At 38.2% G+C, this 15,202-nt stretch overlaps 3 protein-coding genes across 3 annotated transcripts in view; 2 read left to right on the forward strand and 1 right to left on the reverse strand.

The window, feature by feature from the left end:
- Positions 1-15,202, forward strand: part of LOC146476058 (microfibril-associated glycoprotein 4-like) — a 207,812-nt gene that overhangs the window by 144,549 nt on the left and 48,061 nt on the right. The gene's annotated exons all lie outside the window — the stretch shown is intronic.
- The window catches only part of LOC146476063 (microfibril-associated glycoprotein 4-like), a 125,893-nt gene that overhangs the window by 62,630 nt on the left and 48,061 nt on the right, over positions 1-15,202 (forward strand). The window lies entirely within an intron of this gene.
- LOC146476067 (phosphorylase b kinase regulatory subunit beta-like) overlaps positions 1-15,202 on the reverse strand; it is a 37,257-nt gene that overhangs the window by 11,476 nt on the left and 10,579 nt on the right. The window contains exons 8-23 of the mRNA XM_085115003.1: positions 14,549-14,644; positions 13,297-13,401; positions 12,892-12,984; positions 12,459-12,516; positions 11,801-11,881; positions 10,906-11,055; positions 9,851-9,957; positions 8,942-8,994; positions 7,988-8,081; positions 6,913-6,996; positions 6,722-6,826; positions 5,982-6,064; positions 4,906-4,996; positions 4,457-4,518; positions 3,647-3,832; positions 2,264-2,546 (exon numbers count right to left, since the gene is read on the reverse strand). Of these exons, the coding sequence (XP_084971129.1) occupies positions 2,264-2,546; positions 3,647-3,832; positions 4,457-4,518; positions 4,906-4,996; positions 5,982-6,064; positions 6,722-6,826; positions 6,913-6,996; positions 7,988-8,081; positions 8,942-8,994; positions 9,851-9,957; positions 10,906-11,055; positions 11,801-11,881; positions 12,459-12,516; positions 12,892-12,984; positions 13,297-13,401; positions 14,549-14,644 (1,731 nt within the window). The remainder of the gene's footprint in view (positions 1-2,263; positions 2,547-3,646; positions 3,833-4,456; positions 4,519-4,905; positions 4,997-5,981; positions 6,065-6,721; positions 6,827-6,912; positions 6,997-7,987; positions 8,082-8,941; positions 8,995-9,850; positions 9,958-10,905; positions 11,056-11,800; positions 11,882-12,458; positions 12,517-12,891; positions 12,985-13,296; positions 13,402-14,548; positions 14,645-15,202) is intronic.

Consider the following 15,202-nt stretch of genomic DNA (forward strand, 5'->3'; position numbering starts at 1 on the left):
TCCGTCACATTTAGATCTTGGAGTACCCCCGAAGTCTGTGTTATTTTGTGATGGCGATGAAGGATCTAATTTCAGTTATTAGCGAAAATGAAGATAAGATGCCAAATAAGTTTAATTCGCTAAGCCTACCAACACATTTTTACTTTTTTGGACATGTTGGAATGGCAAGCTAGGAACGAGATTCAAGCAAGTTTCGCCCAAGAATAGCAGTGCCAAATCATCGATATAGCGCTGAGGCCAGGCCAGGGAAAAGACGGTTTTTCTTGTACAAAGGCAAGCAGTGCCTGAAAGGGCCGATAATACACAGGAAGTCTCCTTTCTCGGACCCTCTCTATCTGTAATATTGATGAAAGAGCCATTTTATTTTTTACAAAAATTGCAACTTTGATGCCTCCGCATCCCCGAATGCATTTCCCAGTATCCTGTATATCATTAATATTGACATTATTCCTCCCGCGCAATACTCAGTAATTTATATTTTACCTGAAAATCGGGTAACCCTATAACCCCCAATGGGGCCTCTTTTTTTGGTGAACAAAGAACTGCTAGTTCAATAGATGTTTTTCAGGATCACCAACACATCTTCGGTTTGAATTGAAAGGCGATTCACTAAGGATTTCTGAGAACAAATACTAATTCAGACCAACACGTCAAACGGTATATGATAGTCAACTTTAATAACTCAACAATTGAACTGGTAGACAATCGACTCTAAACGAGATAGGAGGAGAAAATGAAAACGGGTAATTGTCCTGTAAATGATGAAAATTGTATGTTCATGTGAGCGCCGATAACAAGGAAACGAAAACGTATGTAAATTCTACCATACTATATAATTTACTTACACTTTTCTGACAAAACCCGTCATGAATAATCAGAACTTCTCTTCACCTGTAATGTTATGCCAGGCCAGTATAGGCAATTAATAAAAATTACTAATTCTATACTTATATATAGCACTACTGCGAAAACTCAATGTTTATCAAAAAAATAGTTCATTAATTATGTTATGAAAATACTCATGGAATAAACGAACGGGTTTCAAAACACAATAACTTTTGTTAGCTTATAAGCTCATTCTTTTCCAGGCACCCAAAATCAACAATTTACCTCGGCTTGTAAGGTAATATAACAGTTCAAGGTATGTGTAATACGTGTAAACATAACAGTTCATCACCTCGGACATGTTACAAAACTTGATTTACGCTGTCAGGTCTGTAATACTTGGTTTTACGAAGAGCAAAATGACATATTTCGATTAAAGAAAACTTAAAATATAGTAGTATAGTTTTGTTCATAATAATATGGATAATAATTTTATGGATAGCGGGTAGTTCCGTTACATTCAGGTTTTGTTGTTGGCAACTCGGAGAATACCCCCAAACTTCATTGCCACCCCGTTTTTGTTTAGTCTCTCGGCAACGATGTTTCTTTTATTTATCAGCTGGTATAGTGTTTTGTGGTGGATTTCTTTGCTAAATAAATTTGGAGCCTTGGATACTCCCATGCATAAAAGTGACGCAAAAGCTCGTGTGAAATTTTGAAAACAACCCCCTAAGAGTGGCCTATTTTTTTGGCCGTGGGTTCTTACTTATTTTTACCCTTGAAAGGTACGAAAGAAAAATAATCGGATTCGTCCACTTTTTACCATTGTCTGAGCTTTATAAAGCAATGGCATAGGTCCCCAGCACTTCTTTTACCCAAACATGTAACCCTCTGGGTGTAACTAGGCAGATATTAAAACTGAACTCCAGAAAAAGAGTTGCCACCCATGGGTTATTGCTTATTTTTCCCGAAATGTTCTTTTTAAAGTCTTTGCGATCCCTAACTTATTATCTTACCCTGACAAGCCTGATTAGAAATATCTTTATTTTGTCGGTTTGTAACTCGCAACTTGCAACTCGCAACTTGCAACTCGCAACTCGCAACTGCAACTCGCAACTCGCAACTCGCAACTGCAACTGCAACTCGCAACTCGCAACTCGCAACTCGCAACTCGCAACTCGCAACTCGCAACTCGCAACTCCACAACTCGCATTCTTCGCAGACCCTTTAAGTTCAGTTACAAATTCTTCATTTTATATGTACATTTAACAAGAAATTAGCATTCGAGGAACAGGGACAGTCAATAAAAGCATAACTTTCCGTGCCCAGAAGTTAACAGTACAAGCGATTACAAAACTTGTTCTGCAAGGTTGTACCACGCAAACCTACTTCAGCTACTGAGAAAGCGCGCTGATAACGTATAACAAATTGACCTTACCACTTTACCGCTGACCAGTATAGTAGTGATCCCGGGCGCCAGACTGTCCACCAGTTTTTTTAGAAGCCCGGCTCCGCGGCGAACCGCTGACCATTTTCTGTCATATGCAGCCTGCTGATAAAGCGAGTGGATCATGTCCCCGACCGTGCCCTCTTGTGTTTGGAAGTATTCACCCTCACGCTTTAGCAGCTCCTGCAGGAGAAGCATTTGCCGATCGACGTTTGGCTTGGTGAGAAGTTCAGCGAGCAGTGCCTCCCGTGACTTGGTCACCAGGTCTCTCGGACTAAACGACACAGACTAAATGAGAATTTACTCAGCGAATTTCCAAGGGAGACAGTCTACCTATCTGATGCATGGCTACGCTTTTCTCAAAGCTATTCCATGCAACGTAATTTACTTTACTCTATTGTAATAGAAGTCTATGTGGTGTAATTTCATGTTCTTTAAGTGTGCTAGCATTTATTTGTAATACAGTGGAACCTCGATTTTACGATATGGCAAAGGGACAGCAAAATCATAACGTTAAATCGGGTATCGTTGTAAACGAACTCCCGAGTTATAAATAACTTTTGCCGGGATACATAATCGGGAAAATCGTTAAATCGACGATCGTAAAATCGGAGTTCCACTTTATTTCACCTGTTTGCATTTATAAACGTGCCACATGGAAGCCATCTTGTAGTTGTTTGTGGCCAGCGTTTGAAAATAAAGTTGTATGTATTTGTGTACGCAAAGGGATTTTGTGTGTAATCTAAGATAAGAGCAGACATGCCATAATCATTGCGGAGAGGCCGTTTCAGTCTATGTTCTTCTTCTTGCAAACATTCTCGTTTGACGGATGTTATCGACTTGGAAGGGAAAGGGGTGGGAGGGGGAGGGGGGATGGGGGATGGTACAGAAACAGTCCATAAAACCACCTAAAATAAATGATATTTTGTACCCTTGTTGATGTTTTTGTTTATAGCGCATTTCATAGTCATGTAGCAACAAGGAAATAAACTGCAAGTCGATAAATTTTTTCGGGTAGATTATCGACATTTTTCCAAAACCAAAAGCCATATATTGCAATTTAGTATTCAACTTTATTGCGTGATGTTAGTGCCATGCTAAAAAAACTGCCATTGGATTTCATACATCGCGAAAAAAACAAACAAACAAACAAACAAACACGGCCTGATCCTAGATAATCCTGAACTAATGCTTCTTTCAAATGACAGGAATCTTGCAGGAAGCTAGCTAAGCTAACCCTAACAGTGCATTGGCTTCTATTTGGCAGGGGGGGGGGGGGGGGGGAGGGGTCTTATCAATAACATTTGCGTCAAGGGTCGCATCGAGGTAAACGACGAAGAAAAAGCGGATTAAAATCAAAATTAAACTACTCACTTAGCGTCCTCCTCGTCAGATGTATTTTCATCATCCTGTTGAGTGACTGTCATGGAGCGGCTCAATCGAATACTGTGACTTATCATGTGTCCTTCAGACGAGCCTGGTGTCAGCGAATTGGAATCTACACTTTCCTTTTCTTTGACACGTGCTTGGTCCAGTCCTCCCTCGGTTTCGTCAGGGTCACTATGGCAACAACGGAATAACGAAGAAATAACAATCAAAACTCTCAGTTTCAATAATGCTTTCTTAGTTTGAAACGAAGTTCAGTTTATTTACTGTCAGACAATTATTGGCGATACAATGAAATAGAATGCGCTAAAATAATTTTTGTACCGCCACATTGCAAGTAAGTACCCGAACACAAGCTCCATCACGCAACATTACGTACATGTAAATTCTCTTCAAAAAATGCTGCCTTTAAAACTCACCCGAATATTAAATATTCATTCCATTTACTAACGACCAAATAACAAACAAAAAATGGTACATTCTCTATCCTTTTGACAAACTCTTGTTATCAAACAGTTGTACTAAATTCCGACGCTTTGTGATACCACGAAATACAACAAAAGATAATCACATTGCGTTCAAGTTCAAGAAACTCGTGCCTCGCGTATTTGATTGTTTTTCCAAACACCTCAGAACAATAAATGACCTCCGCCTTTGGCGTCGTGCTTCCATCTGTTTCTCGATTTTTGGAATCGCTGATGGAACATGAAGCCTGCGTTTTTGATATATTACGCCACGCACTTTGTGCGGTAAAATGTTCAAACCAAAACATTTACAAAAAAGGTGGAAAAGGGATACCCGAGATGAAGGTCTGCTTGTACGAAGTCCAGGTGATCGATAACTGCTGTTGATACCAAAGTCTGTTTCAAGTGAGAAAAAAAAAGGTTAATAAAACCCGAAGATATTTAAAACATGAAAAATGAAAAGAAAGGGTCATTCCAAGCTTGAACGATGAGAATACATTTCTATTTTCCAACACAGAAAACAGACAAATGTTTGTTTATTACACACCTTTTTAAATGCGCTTTTAATCTAAATTAGTTTACTTAATCTTTTGTTATTATATTTCTAAGTCATACTATAATACAATGGATGTAAAGCACTTAGAACGCATGCGGATAAGCGCTATAGTAAGTGTTATTATTATTATTATTATTATTATTATTATTATTATTATTATTATTATTATTATTATTATTATTATTATTTATTTAGCAATAGATGTATACAGTTGGCCAGATAAGCACCTGAAGTCTTCCAAGTTTGATTTTCACTCCACTGCAAAGCCCTCGTTTGAACGATGCCAACAATTCAAGCGCCTCGTGGAACTGCTTGCCGCTGGAAAGGAAATAAAAGTGAAACAAGATAGCCATAAAGGCTTGATAAGCGGCCAAATTATCCCCATTGTACTCCTCCCAGATTTTCTTAACCTTTCTCTTTCTCGGAACTGAACAGCCTTCGTCCCTAACCTGGGAACAGTTTCCCCGCCTCTCCTTACCCACCCACCCCCATCCCACCCCCTACTCTGGCCGCAAAAGTTTTTTTTTCTTTTTTCATCGGCATGTCAGTGTCTGATTAGCCCAAGCTCAGTAACACTTAGAAATACAGCCATAAAATAATATAGAAATAAAGTTCGCATTGTCGTCCATCTGATGTCCGATCTCACCCTTGCCTTGAAGTAATGTAAACCGCATTTGAATATTAATTTTATATAGAAAATCCGGTATATAAATACCATTACCGATACCATCTTCCCATGCATACGGCTTTTTCTGCTGAAGCGGGCAACAACCCTTTTTTGACTTCGCCGCAATTTCCTGAGGATTGCTGAAATAAAAGCTACTGGTTTCCCCAAAAGTTGCCGAATTACGGGCGATGTTTCGCATTTACCGAAATTCGCAATGTCAAAACCCTCTTGTCTAGTTTTCTTTGTTACCGTACATTTATTTATTTTTTGGCACTGCATGTAGCTTTCAGAGTGCTTAGCTTTCAAAACGGAGAAAAAAAAATCGCGACCACCGATTGTCCCTTTTAGATCGAACGACAGCTAGAGGTCTGGTGTAGGTGATCGACCCTACGAAAACAAAAAAAAAAAAAAAAAAAACGATAAGAAATGGGTTTACCCACAACTTTGGGAAGAGAGGTAAGGACCACATCTGTGCGATTATTATCCGAAACGTTCTGATGATCCCCTGAAAGTTTCTCGCGAGTGATCTTGCTCGAGTTACATCCGAAGAAGATTCGACTGAGAGGAAGCTAATTATTAGCACCCAGACCATCCGCCAGACTTTCTTGCTATAAAATAATGTTCCTTTTCACTCACCGTAAGTTTTTCTCTCTCAACAAGAGGCACAGCGTGGGTCGTCCCTTCATGTTCCAGTTATTGCGAGTTAACGCTAAATTTGTCTGATAAACAGAAACATACAACAACTTAAAACTTGCAATTGACGCATTGGGATAACAAATCTGATAGCAGCTAAAGAGTTGGTGATTTCTAACAGAACTTCTGCCCTTACGATGACTATGGGCTCGAGTTCTACAAGTCTCTGGCACCGTTTTAATCCATGGACCAATGAATTAACTGAGAGACTGTGGTTTCAACCGAGTCCTCAGTGGGACCACAGTTACGACTCCATCCATTCACCCTACAATCTCAGACTGTCACACTTTCAGAAGGCCTACTCTGCGACCTAAAGTCACCGTAATTCGGGCGACTAAGGTGATTTAAGGCAACTTAAGCCGGGTTCAGTAACACACGCTGTAAAATGAAGCGATTTTGAGCGACCTAAGGCAATTTTGGGCGACTTTAAGCGACTTTAAGTGGCAGAGTAGGTCTTTCAAATATACTTATCTTACTAAGAACATGTTTACGGTATATTAACAGGCAATGAATCGAAACCGAGTTTACAATCAGCTACATGAATGCGGACAAGGAAAATCTTGACAAAATGATTGAAACAAGACAAGAGCTTCATTAGCGCGCGATCATTCAAAATAGAAAGAGTATGTCTATAACAACAAACATTAAAATTCCATGATTTGTTTAATAGATACTGTTGTTACCTTAATTTCATCGATAAGCAGCGACATGTCCAATGCCATATAAAAATCAATTTCATCAAGAAGCTTGGGATATGTAACCACCGTTCTACCCATGATACGATAGATCTGCGGCCAAAAATGAAATTATCCACATCAATTCTAATTTGACTTTTTCAAATAATAGCAATAATCACGCTTCAAAAGCTGTTTACCTTACTGGTTCCCAGAGTTCCAATCGGCCTCGGTGGACGCCCCGACAATCCGAGTTTGCGATTGACTCCAAGGCGCTTGTATACCTGGGAATGGATTAATTAATTGACATTTAGATGGAAGCTAAGTATTCACCTTCTACTACAAGGTGACCACTTACAAAACCGTAATTAACAACGTCCTAGAAACGCGTATTTCTGAAGCAAACTCCACACGTACACTGTAGAAACCTCTACCTATCCAATGGATTTTTTACAATAACTGTCCAAATTCCCGCGCGCTGATTGGCTCGTAGTTATTGTCTATATGAGTACAGACAATAAAAATGACGTCAGATGTAACGCGCGCGCTTTCTCAACGAAAAAATAGCTAATTCTGCTCGCACTTTTTCCATGTTATTGTAAAAAACAAATCGACGGCAGTTTTCTATGGTCTATACTCTTATAGACCATAAAATGTCGCCATAAAATGTTCAAAACTTGGCAGTGAAACCACTCGCCTGCGGCTCGTGGTTCCACTTGAGTTTTGAAGATTTTTTGACGTCATTTTATGGTCTATAAGAGTATAGACCATAGAAAACTGCCGTCGATTTGTTAATAATGACTTAAGATATCATCATCTGAGACAAGTGAATGAATATTTCACTTTATTATTCAACACACTGTAACACTGCCCAAATATGGTCATGATGCACGAATATTCGTCGTCCGTAGTCAACAGATATCCTACGATATACGTAATTTCGTTGGTCGGGGAGAAAAATGACAAAATGAAGATCGTCTCTAGCTTTTCTGCAATAAAACTGTGCTTTGTTATCAATGTGTTGAAGAATGAAACGATTATCTTGCTCCATCTTACGAAATATCCCCTGATTTTAGCCAAGTCAGCTTACGGCCTCGTCGGCTAAGTATCAGACTATATTCTGCGTGATTTCGCAGGATAATTGTTATTTAGAGAGCAGGTTTCCGGGCTGTATGACGCCAGAAGTTTTAATTTCAAGGCTACAGAGTGGGGTTAAAGGGAATCAGGAGATGGAACAACTTGACCAATCTGATAAACATCAGCCGGAGACATTACCTTGACAAGCTCTGAAGGCGGCCAAATCTGTATAGGCTCAACCTGCTGTGGAGTCTGCGTCTCAATTCCGAATGTTGCTAAGGTAGTCTGTAAACTGCAAGTCAATAAAATGATTGTGTTGTGTTAATATCTATGCCTAAAGAAAGACAAAAGATGTAAAAAGCTCTTCCAAACTTTTTGCGCATCAAAACGACATTTCTATTAATGTCAAAGAGATTAAGTTTCTTTTCTTGTGTTTTTCTAAAGAAAAAAAAAACGATTTGGTTTGTGAAGATTATAAAGCTTCAGAAGAACATACTAGCAATGCCTTAGCAGTCACGTCTCACCTTCTAAAAAAACTGTCATGTTACAAACGCAAAGAAATTTAGGGAGCAGGGATGTGGCAGTGGTGAGAGCACTCGCCTACCATCAGTGTGACCCTGATTCGATTCCTGGACTCGGCGTCATATGTGGGTTGAGTTTGTTGTTGGTTCTCGTCCTTACTCCGAGAGTTTTTCTCCGGGTCAGTACGGTTTTCCCCTCTTCTCAAAACTCGACATTTCCAAATTCAAATTCGATCTTGAGAGTGTCCCTATACTGTAAAGCGCATTTGATCATCTCGTCATGGAATTATGTGCTATACAAATTTATTTTTTTTTTCATTTCAATTCAAAAGTGAAGAATGTCAAAATATGTTCTCGGAAGATCGTGCTAACAGACCGTTCATTGTAAATGTGATCTGATGTGAGCATGGTCTTGCGAGCAGATATTTTACTTTTTCCCTATACTTGCCATTTCTTGCCTGGCGTCTCACAAACAAAAGACACATTGGTATACTTCCTTTTCTTTTTCGTTTCAGTTCTACATCTTGTATCTTTTGCAAGCAGTTTTTCATAGACATCTTATGTGTGATAGAAACCCCAGCAAAATTATCAAGAATAAAACAAACAAGCCGAAGTGTACTAAGTTGCTTACTTTCTGCTTTCTGAGATTAAAGACACTTGAACAACCAAGTCGGAGTCAGCAACCTTGGATAAACAAAAAGACAAAAAACAACAAATAAACGAGAAATGTATGTAGCAGTCTGGCGCAGTACACCGACCGTGCTTAACTCTTAAATCCAAATTAAATGCGGTCGATAAATGGTAGATCAACTTTGAACGAGAAAGAAACATCAGCAGTACAGAAAACTGGAAAATGTCTGGTTTGAAAGAGGCCGATGTTTGACAAAAATTCGCTCGATTTATATTTAACTAACTTGCTTATGCATTGAAACTTTTAGATCATAAATGACACGAAAACAGGTGAACTTTTAAAGAGAAAACTTGGGTATGACACATTAGATAAACATTTAAATAAAAATCACCATAACAACGTTTTCAGGGAGTGGTTATACTCAAGGATTTTCAAATCCTAGAGTATAAAAACGTCGGCCCAACTTTTTTAAAGTTGGCATCCATCATCATTATCAGCCGAAAACATTTATGAATTGTTTCCAAGCACGAGAAGAATAAGAAAAATTGACCATCATTTTTTTCGTAGGCCATTGATGGGTTCTTCGGATTTCCAACGCGTTCCTCCGTGCCATGACAATGTCCCTTTCTTGCGCCTTTCAAAAACATGCGAACTATGAAACCAACCGATACAGGCGTTCTTCAGTACCGTCAATCATTGCAATGGACATGTTACAAAACAAACACGTTTGGCTCAACAACGTCTAAAGGACAAGTTCTTAACCTGTGGTTGGCTGATTTCGATCCACTTTGCCGGTTTCTGGTATTTTTACGGAAAGTCGGTTGTTGCGATTATTATGATTGACAAAAGTAAAAAACGCAAAACGTTAGATGGGGTTTGAAGTTCAGAGTTCGCAAAGAACACGTTTACCTTGAATGAAGAATATCTGTGGCTGCTGTAACCATAGCGATTTTTAGCTGAGCGGGACAAGTGCCTACCAATGGGGTCAATCTCATTCACATCTAACAGATCACTCTCTACAAACAACAACAAATGTCACGTGATCCCTATGTATGCAAACGTCACCATAGGTGTTTAAGGAACAAAGAGATGATGTCGAAATAGGACTGCACGACATCCAGATATATCAACCAGCAAGTTGGAAGCTACCATAGAAACAAAAACAACAATGCTGCGCCACAAAATGATCTATGGATTTTGATTTGAAGTACCAATATATTTAGGAAAAAAATATGTACAGCAAAAATCATAAGGCTAAACCAAGCAACCTAAATAAATCACGAGCTTGGCAGTGATTTTATGATTGGGGCGTAGTTATTGGAGAATGGAGGTTTTTGTTGCGTCTATGAATAAGAAACAAAAACGTTTGGTGATTGTTTTCCGGGAATATTTTCAGAGAAGTACTTGTTCTAGAAAGGGAAAAAAAAGGGGGTGGGGGGGGGGGGGGGTGGGAAGAGGGGTGTATTTCGGATTTTTGTTGCTGTGTATTCCATGGGAAAGGCGGCGTTTATTTATTTATTTAAATTTATTATAATTATAATTATTATCATTATTATTATTATTATTATTATTATTATTATTATTGGTATTATTATTATTATTATTATTATTATTATTATTACTATTATTATTATTATTATTATTATTATTATTATTATTATTATTATTTATATATTTTTTTAATTTATTTTTTTTTTTGGGGGGGGGGAGGATAATAGTTCAATATTGGGATTTCATTGGCCATTCTGTAAAAGTAATTTACTTAATTTTATTAATACGGAGAGTGCTTCCGCAATCTCCCGAGCCAGAGGCTTATGATTTAGCCTGCATAGGTGGTGGTTTTGTTCACGTGGTCAAAAATCTTTGCTTTAACGAGCTGCGAAGCCAGCCGCCTCCTCCTCATTCCTCCCCGCGCGAACAAAACCATCAGCTACGCAGGCAACTCATGAATTGGAAACTTGTACCTAGCAACTGCATGATGATCAATAGAGACTGTCCCCATAGAAACAGGTCGCCATTCTCGTCACTTGGCAACCGAATCTGAGAGTGCGGCTCCTTACGCTCGGCTTCCAGGTATATTTTGGGAACATAGTAATAATGTGGAATAAGGTCACCTGGAGAAACACAAAAAGGAAACGACACACCATCGGATTAAACACACAACGACTCTCTTTGTTTTTTTCTGTAATTTCTTATGGCCCAGACTGAGATAACTGCCAGAAGTCATTTCCGAATTGCTGTCAACCTTATTATGAAAGCAAGCGAGGCTAAATGCAAAGCTTTTATATGAAAATACGTTTTGACTGCATATGAATGAAAACTAATTTTCAAAATAAAAACTTTGCACTTGGCCTCGCATTCATAATCTGGTTCATAATGAGACCTATTTTGTAACTAGTAAACGTGTAATGTATACTAGCTTTTAAGGACAGTTTCTCCTAATACAAAGATATTTTTGCATGGTTTAAGACTATACGAACGAAAAACCTAGATCTTTGTAATCTTAGCAATACAACGGCTCTTGAAATCCAAAATTTGGGGTTACCACTAACTACGCATTTTTCAGAAATAATTAAACAAAAGTAATTCTAAAAAGCTGTAAATAGAAAGCGACGTTTGACATTTTTTTTCCTTTCAAATTAGAGCTTACAGCTGTAATTATCTCTGAAAAATGCGTGGTTACCCCGAATTTTCTTTTTTGATTCCAACAGCCCTTGCGAAGATCTGCTTTTCGCGCATACGCACCAAGGTTTGGCGCAAAAATTCATTTGAATCAAGAGGCACAGTCCTTTGGAAACTCAAGTTCCGACACGCGTAGAACGTATACGTAGTAATAATGGAAGGCAAAGTTCTCCTCACCAGAATCCGTGTGTTGTAATAACTCATCTTGCAGTTTCTTGATATAATGATCAGCAGCTTTTTTATCATTTTTAAAAAGTGCTGCAAAGGAAATCGGCGAAAACGTGTAGCTTAAAATAGAACAACTAAACATGCAGTAACCACAAGGGAAATTATTTCATTACTGTTTTATGAGAGAAGGATAACTCAGTAAAAAAGGATTGAACGGGATTCGAACCCATGACCTCTGCGATGCCGGTGCAGTGCTCTATCAAATGAGCTATCAAGCCAACTGGGAGCTGGTCATATTGTGAGTTCGTAAGCGACAGCAAGACTGGATGATGACAACGAAAAAAATCACACTCTTATTGAAAGACCATTTTGGATATCAAATGCGGCTATGCGTGATATAACAAGCCTGATTTAAAAATGTTACAACAAAAAACTACAGAGAAAACAAGTCCACTTTATAAGCGGCTTTCATTTTAATGCCACGCTGAAGGAGAGAGGCCAAGTGGTACTCACACTGAATTTCTGTTTAATGGTTGGTGGCTTACAATCTAATTTGCAAGGGGAACGCCCTGGGAACCAGGTTGAATAAAGTCACATAAATTTTGTCATCACAATTTTTATAATGGTGTAATAATAACAACAGCATAACAACTAAGTATATAGTTACCATCTAAAGCCAGATAGACAAACAAAAATGGCCACTCGCTTTCAATCCCGTCAAACACCTGAAATATAATTCATCAATAGCTGTGAAGTATGAATCGCTTTGAAATGTCTTTTATAAATTTTTGCGATCGGAGGGGACCATTCGTTCTGTAATGGCAAAACGAAAATGAAAGTCCTTCCAGATCTTGACTAACCAAATGGTTGCATACCAGAAGGGCTGCGACTACTAGCGACCCACCCCGCACTTTTGATGGTGATATAGGCGTACAGAGTACACAGTAAAACACCGTCATACAGCTATATAGTGGGGAATGACAGCTATCCACGTTAAAGCTCTCATTTTCAAATGACATCTGTTCAGTCTGTTTAAAAAAAGAATCAAGCAAAAAAGGATCACAAAATCTGTGACAAACACAGCATGTGTTGCAGGTCACCTGGAGTTCTCTCTTGTCATAAAACCTGCGATTTTTATCTTCCAATACACACTTGTAGCCATCGCGCAAGAACCGTTTCAATCCATAACTGCCCTGTGAAAGAGATCAATTTATAAGGTCATCAGACAACAGAAAAAGAATCCTATAATTTGCTTGTTATGTCCAGGAGTTAGCACTTTAATGTACAGATTGAAAACTCGCTGTACATTTGTGTCTAAGCTTTAGATTGAATACGATTATTACCTAAATATGTTATCATTGCCTGTTCCTTTTAATTACTTAAACCATAGTTAGTCTCCCTCTACTAACTATGCTTAAACCTACAGCGTATTAAAGCCCGACTTGCACCCACAGTGCAAAAGTTTCATTTTGGCAAGTTGACAATAATTATTATAAGGTAGCTACCTCCAGTTTTTCCAACACCATGTCTTTTGCTTGCTGACACAAGGATTCATCACCCACAGCAAAAGCAGGGAATCCAGTGATCATCAACAATGATGCGTCAGTAACCTGAAAACATTTTATAAACAATGCCTACTATTAAAGGAGTGTTTTGTGTGACTTATGACAAAGCGTGGAAAGCAGATCTTAGCAAGGGCTACTGAAATCCAAAAAGAAAAGTGGGGGTAACCACGCATTTTTTTAGAGATAGTTAGGCAACAATTATTCTTAAAACAGTAAAAGACAAAACTATGTGATGGCGTTTTTTCCCCCAAATTGAAGCTTAATTATCTCTGAATAATGGACGGCTACCCCAAGTTTTCTTTTTCGATACCAAGAGCACTTGCTAAGTTTTTCTTTCTCTGCATAGTTTGAAACTGCACAAAAATATCCCTGTATTAGTAGGCACCACCCATAGGACACCCGAGTATCTCGAGATGCGCAGAACGTGAGCGCAGTAACAAAAGTAGGCACCGTCCTTAAATACATATTAAATAAATGACGACCATAAATAAATGGAAATAACCTAAAGGAGGAATCTCTCTAGGCACTAAGCTGTGTGTGATTCCATTCACCATTAAGACTGATAGTCTCCCTCGTTCCTGGAATAAAAGTATCAAGTTTGTGGACGATACAACCGCACAATAGATCCTTCCTAGGAATAGCATAAGTTTACTTAATAATGTTGCTAATGATATTTACACCCATTCTGCAGACAACAGGATGAAATTAAACTCTGTTAAATGTAAGGAAATGAACCAATTTCATGTACAATCATAATTTTTATACTTAAAACAATTGTGGTTGACAAGTTGACTTAAATTTTGGTTTGCACAGCTTAAAACAACATGCAACAACAAAAAATTAAAAGTTCCTTCAGTCTATAAGGCCGTTTCTAAAAAACACATTAATTATTTTGTTAATTACATAAAAATATCCGAAAGCTGTCCTGGAAGTGAAATTGAATGGCTGCGTGCAGAAAGGACCTATATATATTTGCATTTTGGTCCAAGTTTGCTAAGGTACATGAAGGAGTAATTAAAAATTAATATTTCTGTGGTGAAATCAGTCCCTCAACAAACAAATTGTTATTATTGATAAAAATTAGATGATTCATACCATTCTTGTGTACAATAATAAAATTTGGGCTAAAAAAGTGTACTACAGGCCCTTTTTGCACTCAGCAATTCAATTATTATTAACTTTTTTATCAAACCTTTGAGGATGATGCAATTGGAAGCATGGAATGCATGATGGTGTAGTTTCGATTGTGAGCATCAGGATCAACGTAGATTACTGATGATGAGGTTCCCTGAGTGTGTGAAGTTAAATGAGTTCAATTAATTATTAATACGCCTTTCAATAACATGCAGACTGTGAAGTTCAAGATTCAACCAACCGTTATGCTTTTCAAAGCCATCAATCACTGCTGCAGACATCTTAGAAAACAATAGAGTTTGGCGCTCAACAGGGTCAAAAGGTCACGTTCATGCACTGTGATTTGTGGATTTTGATCCACTTTGTCGGTTTCTGTATTTTTGCGGTCAGCCAGTTGCCGCCGTAATTATGATTGATGGCAGTAAAACATGCAATTAGTTGGCTCAAGTTGAGAGTCTGTATGTTATTGAAATACGTGCAGTAAAATATAAAATTTAATAACACTGTAAACCACAAATGAAATTACTACAGTGTACATTAATTAACTAATGTTGAATGTTTGAAGGAAATGTGATGCGATGTAATGATTTAAGCCTGGTATACAATGTGGACACTTTTTTTTCCGTCACTAATAGTGCCATACACTGTATACTCAGAAAAAGAAAATTCAAATTCTACCAACAGGTAGGTATTGGTGAGACCGGCAGAAATT

The sequence above is a fragment of the Pavona decussata genome, unplaced genomic scaffold (genome assembly GCF_977016875.1).
Source record: "Pavona decussata unplaced genomic scaffold, jaPavDecu1.1 SCAFFOLD_81, whole genome shotgun sequence".
Lineage (NCBI taxonomy): Eukaryota > Metazoa > Cnidaria > Anthozoa > Scleractinia > Agariciidae > Pavona > Pavona decussata.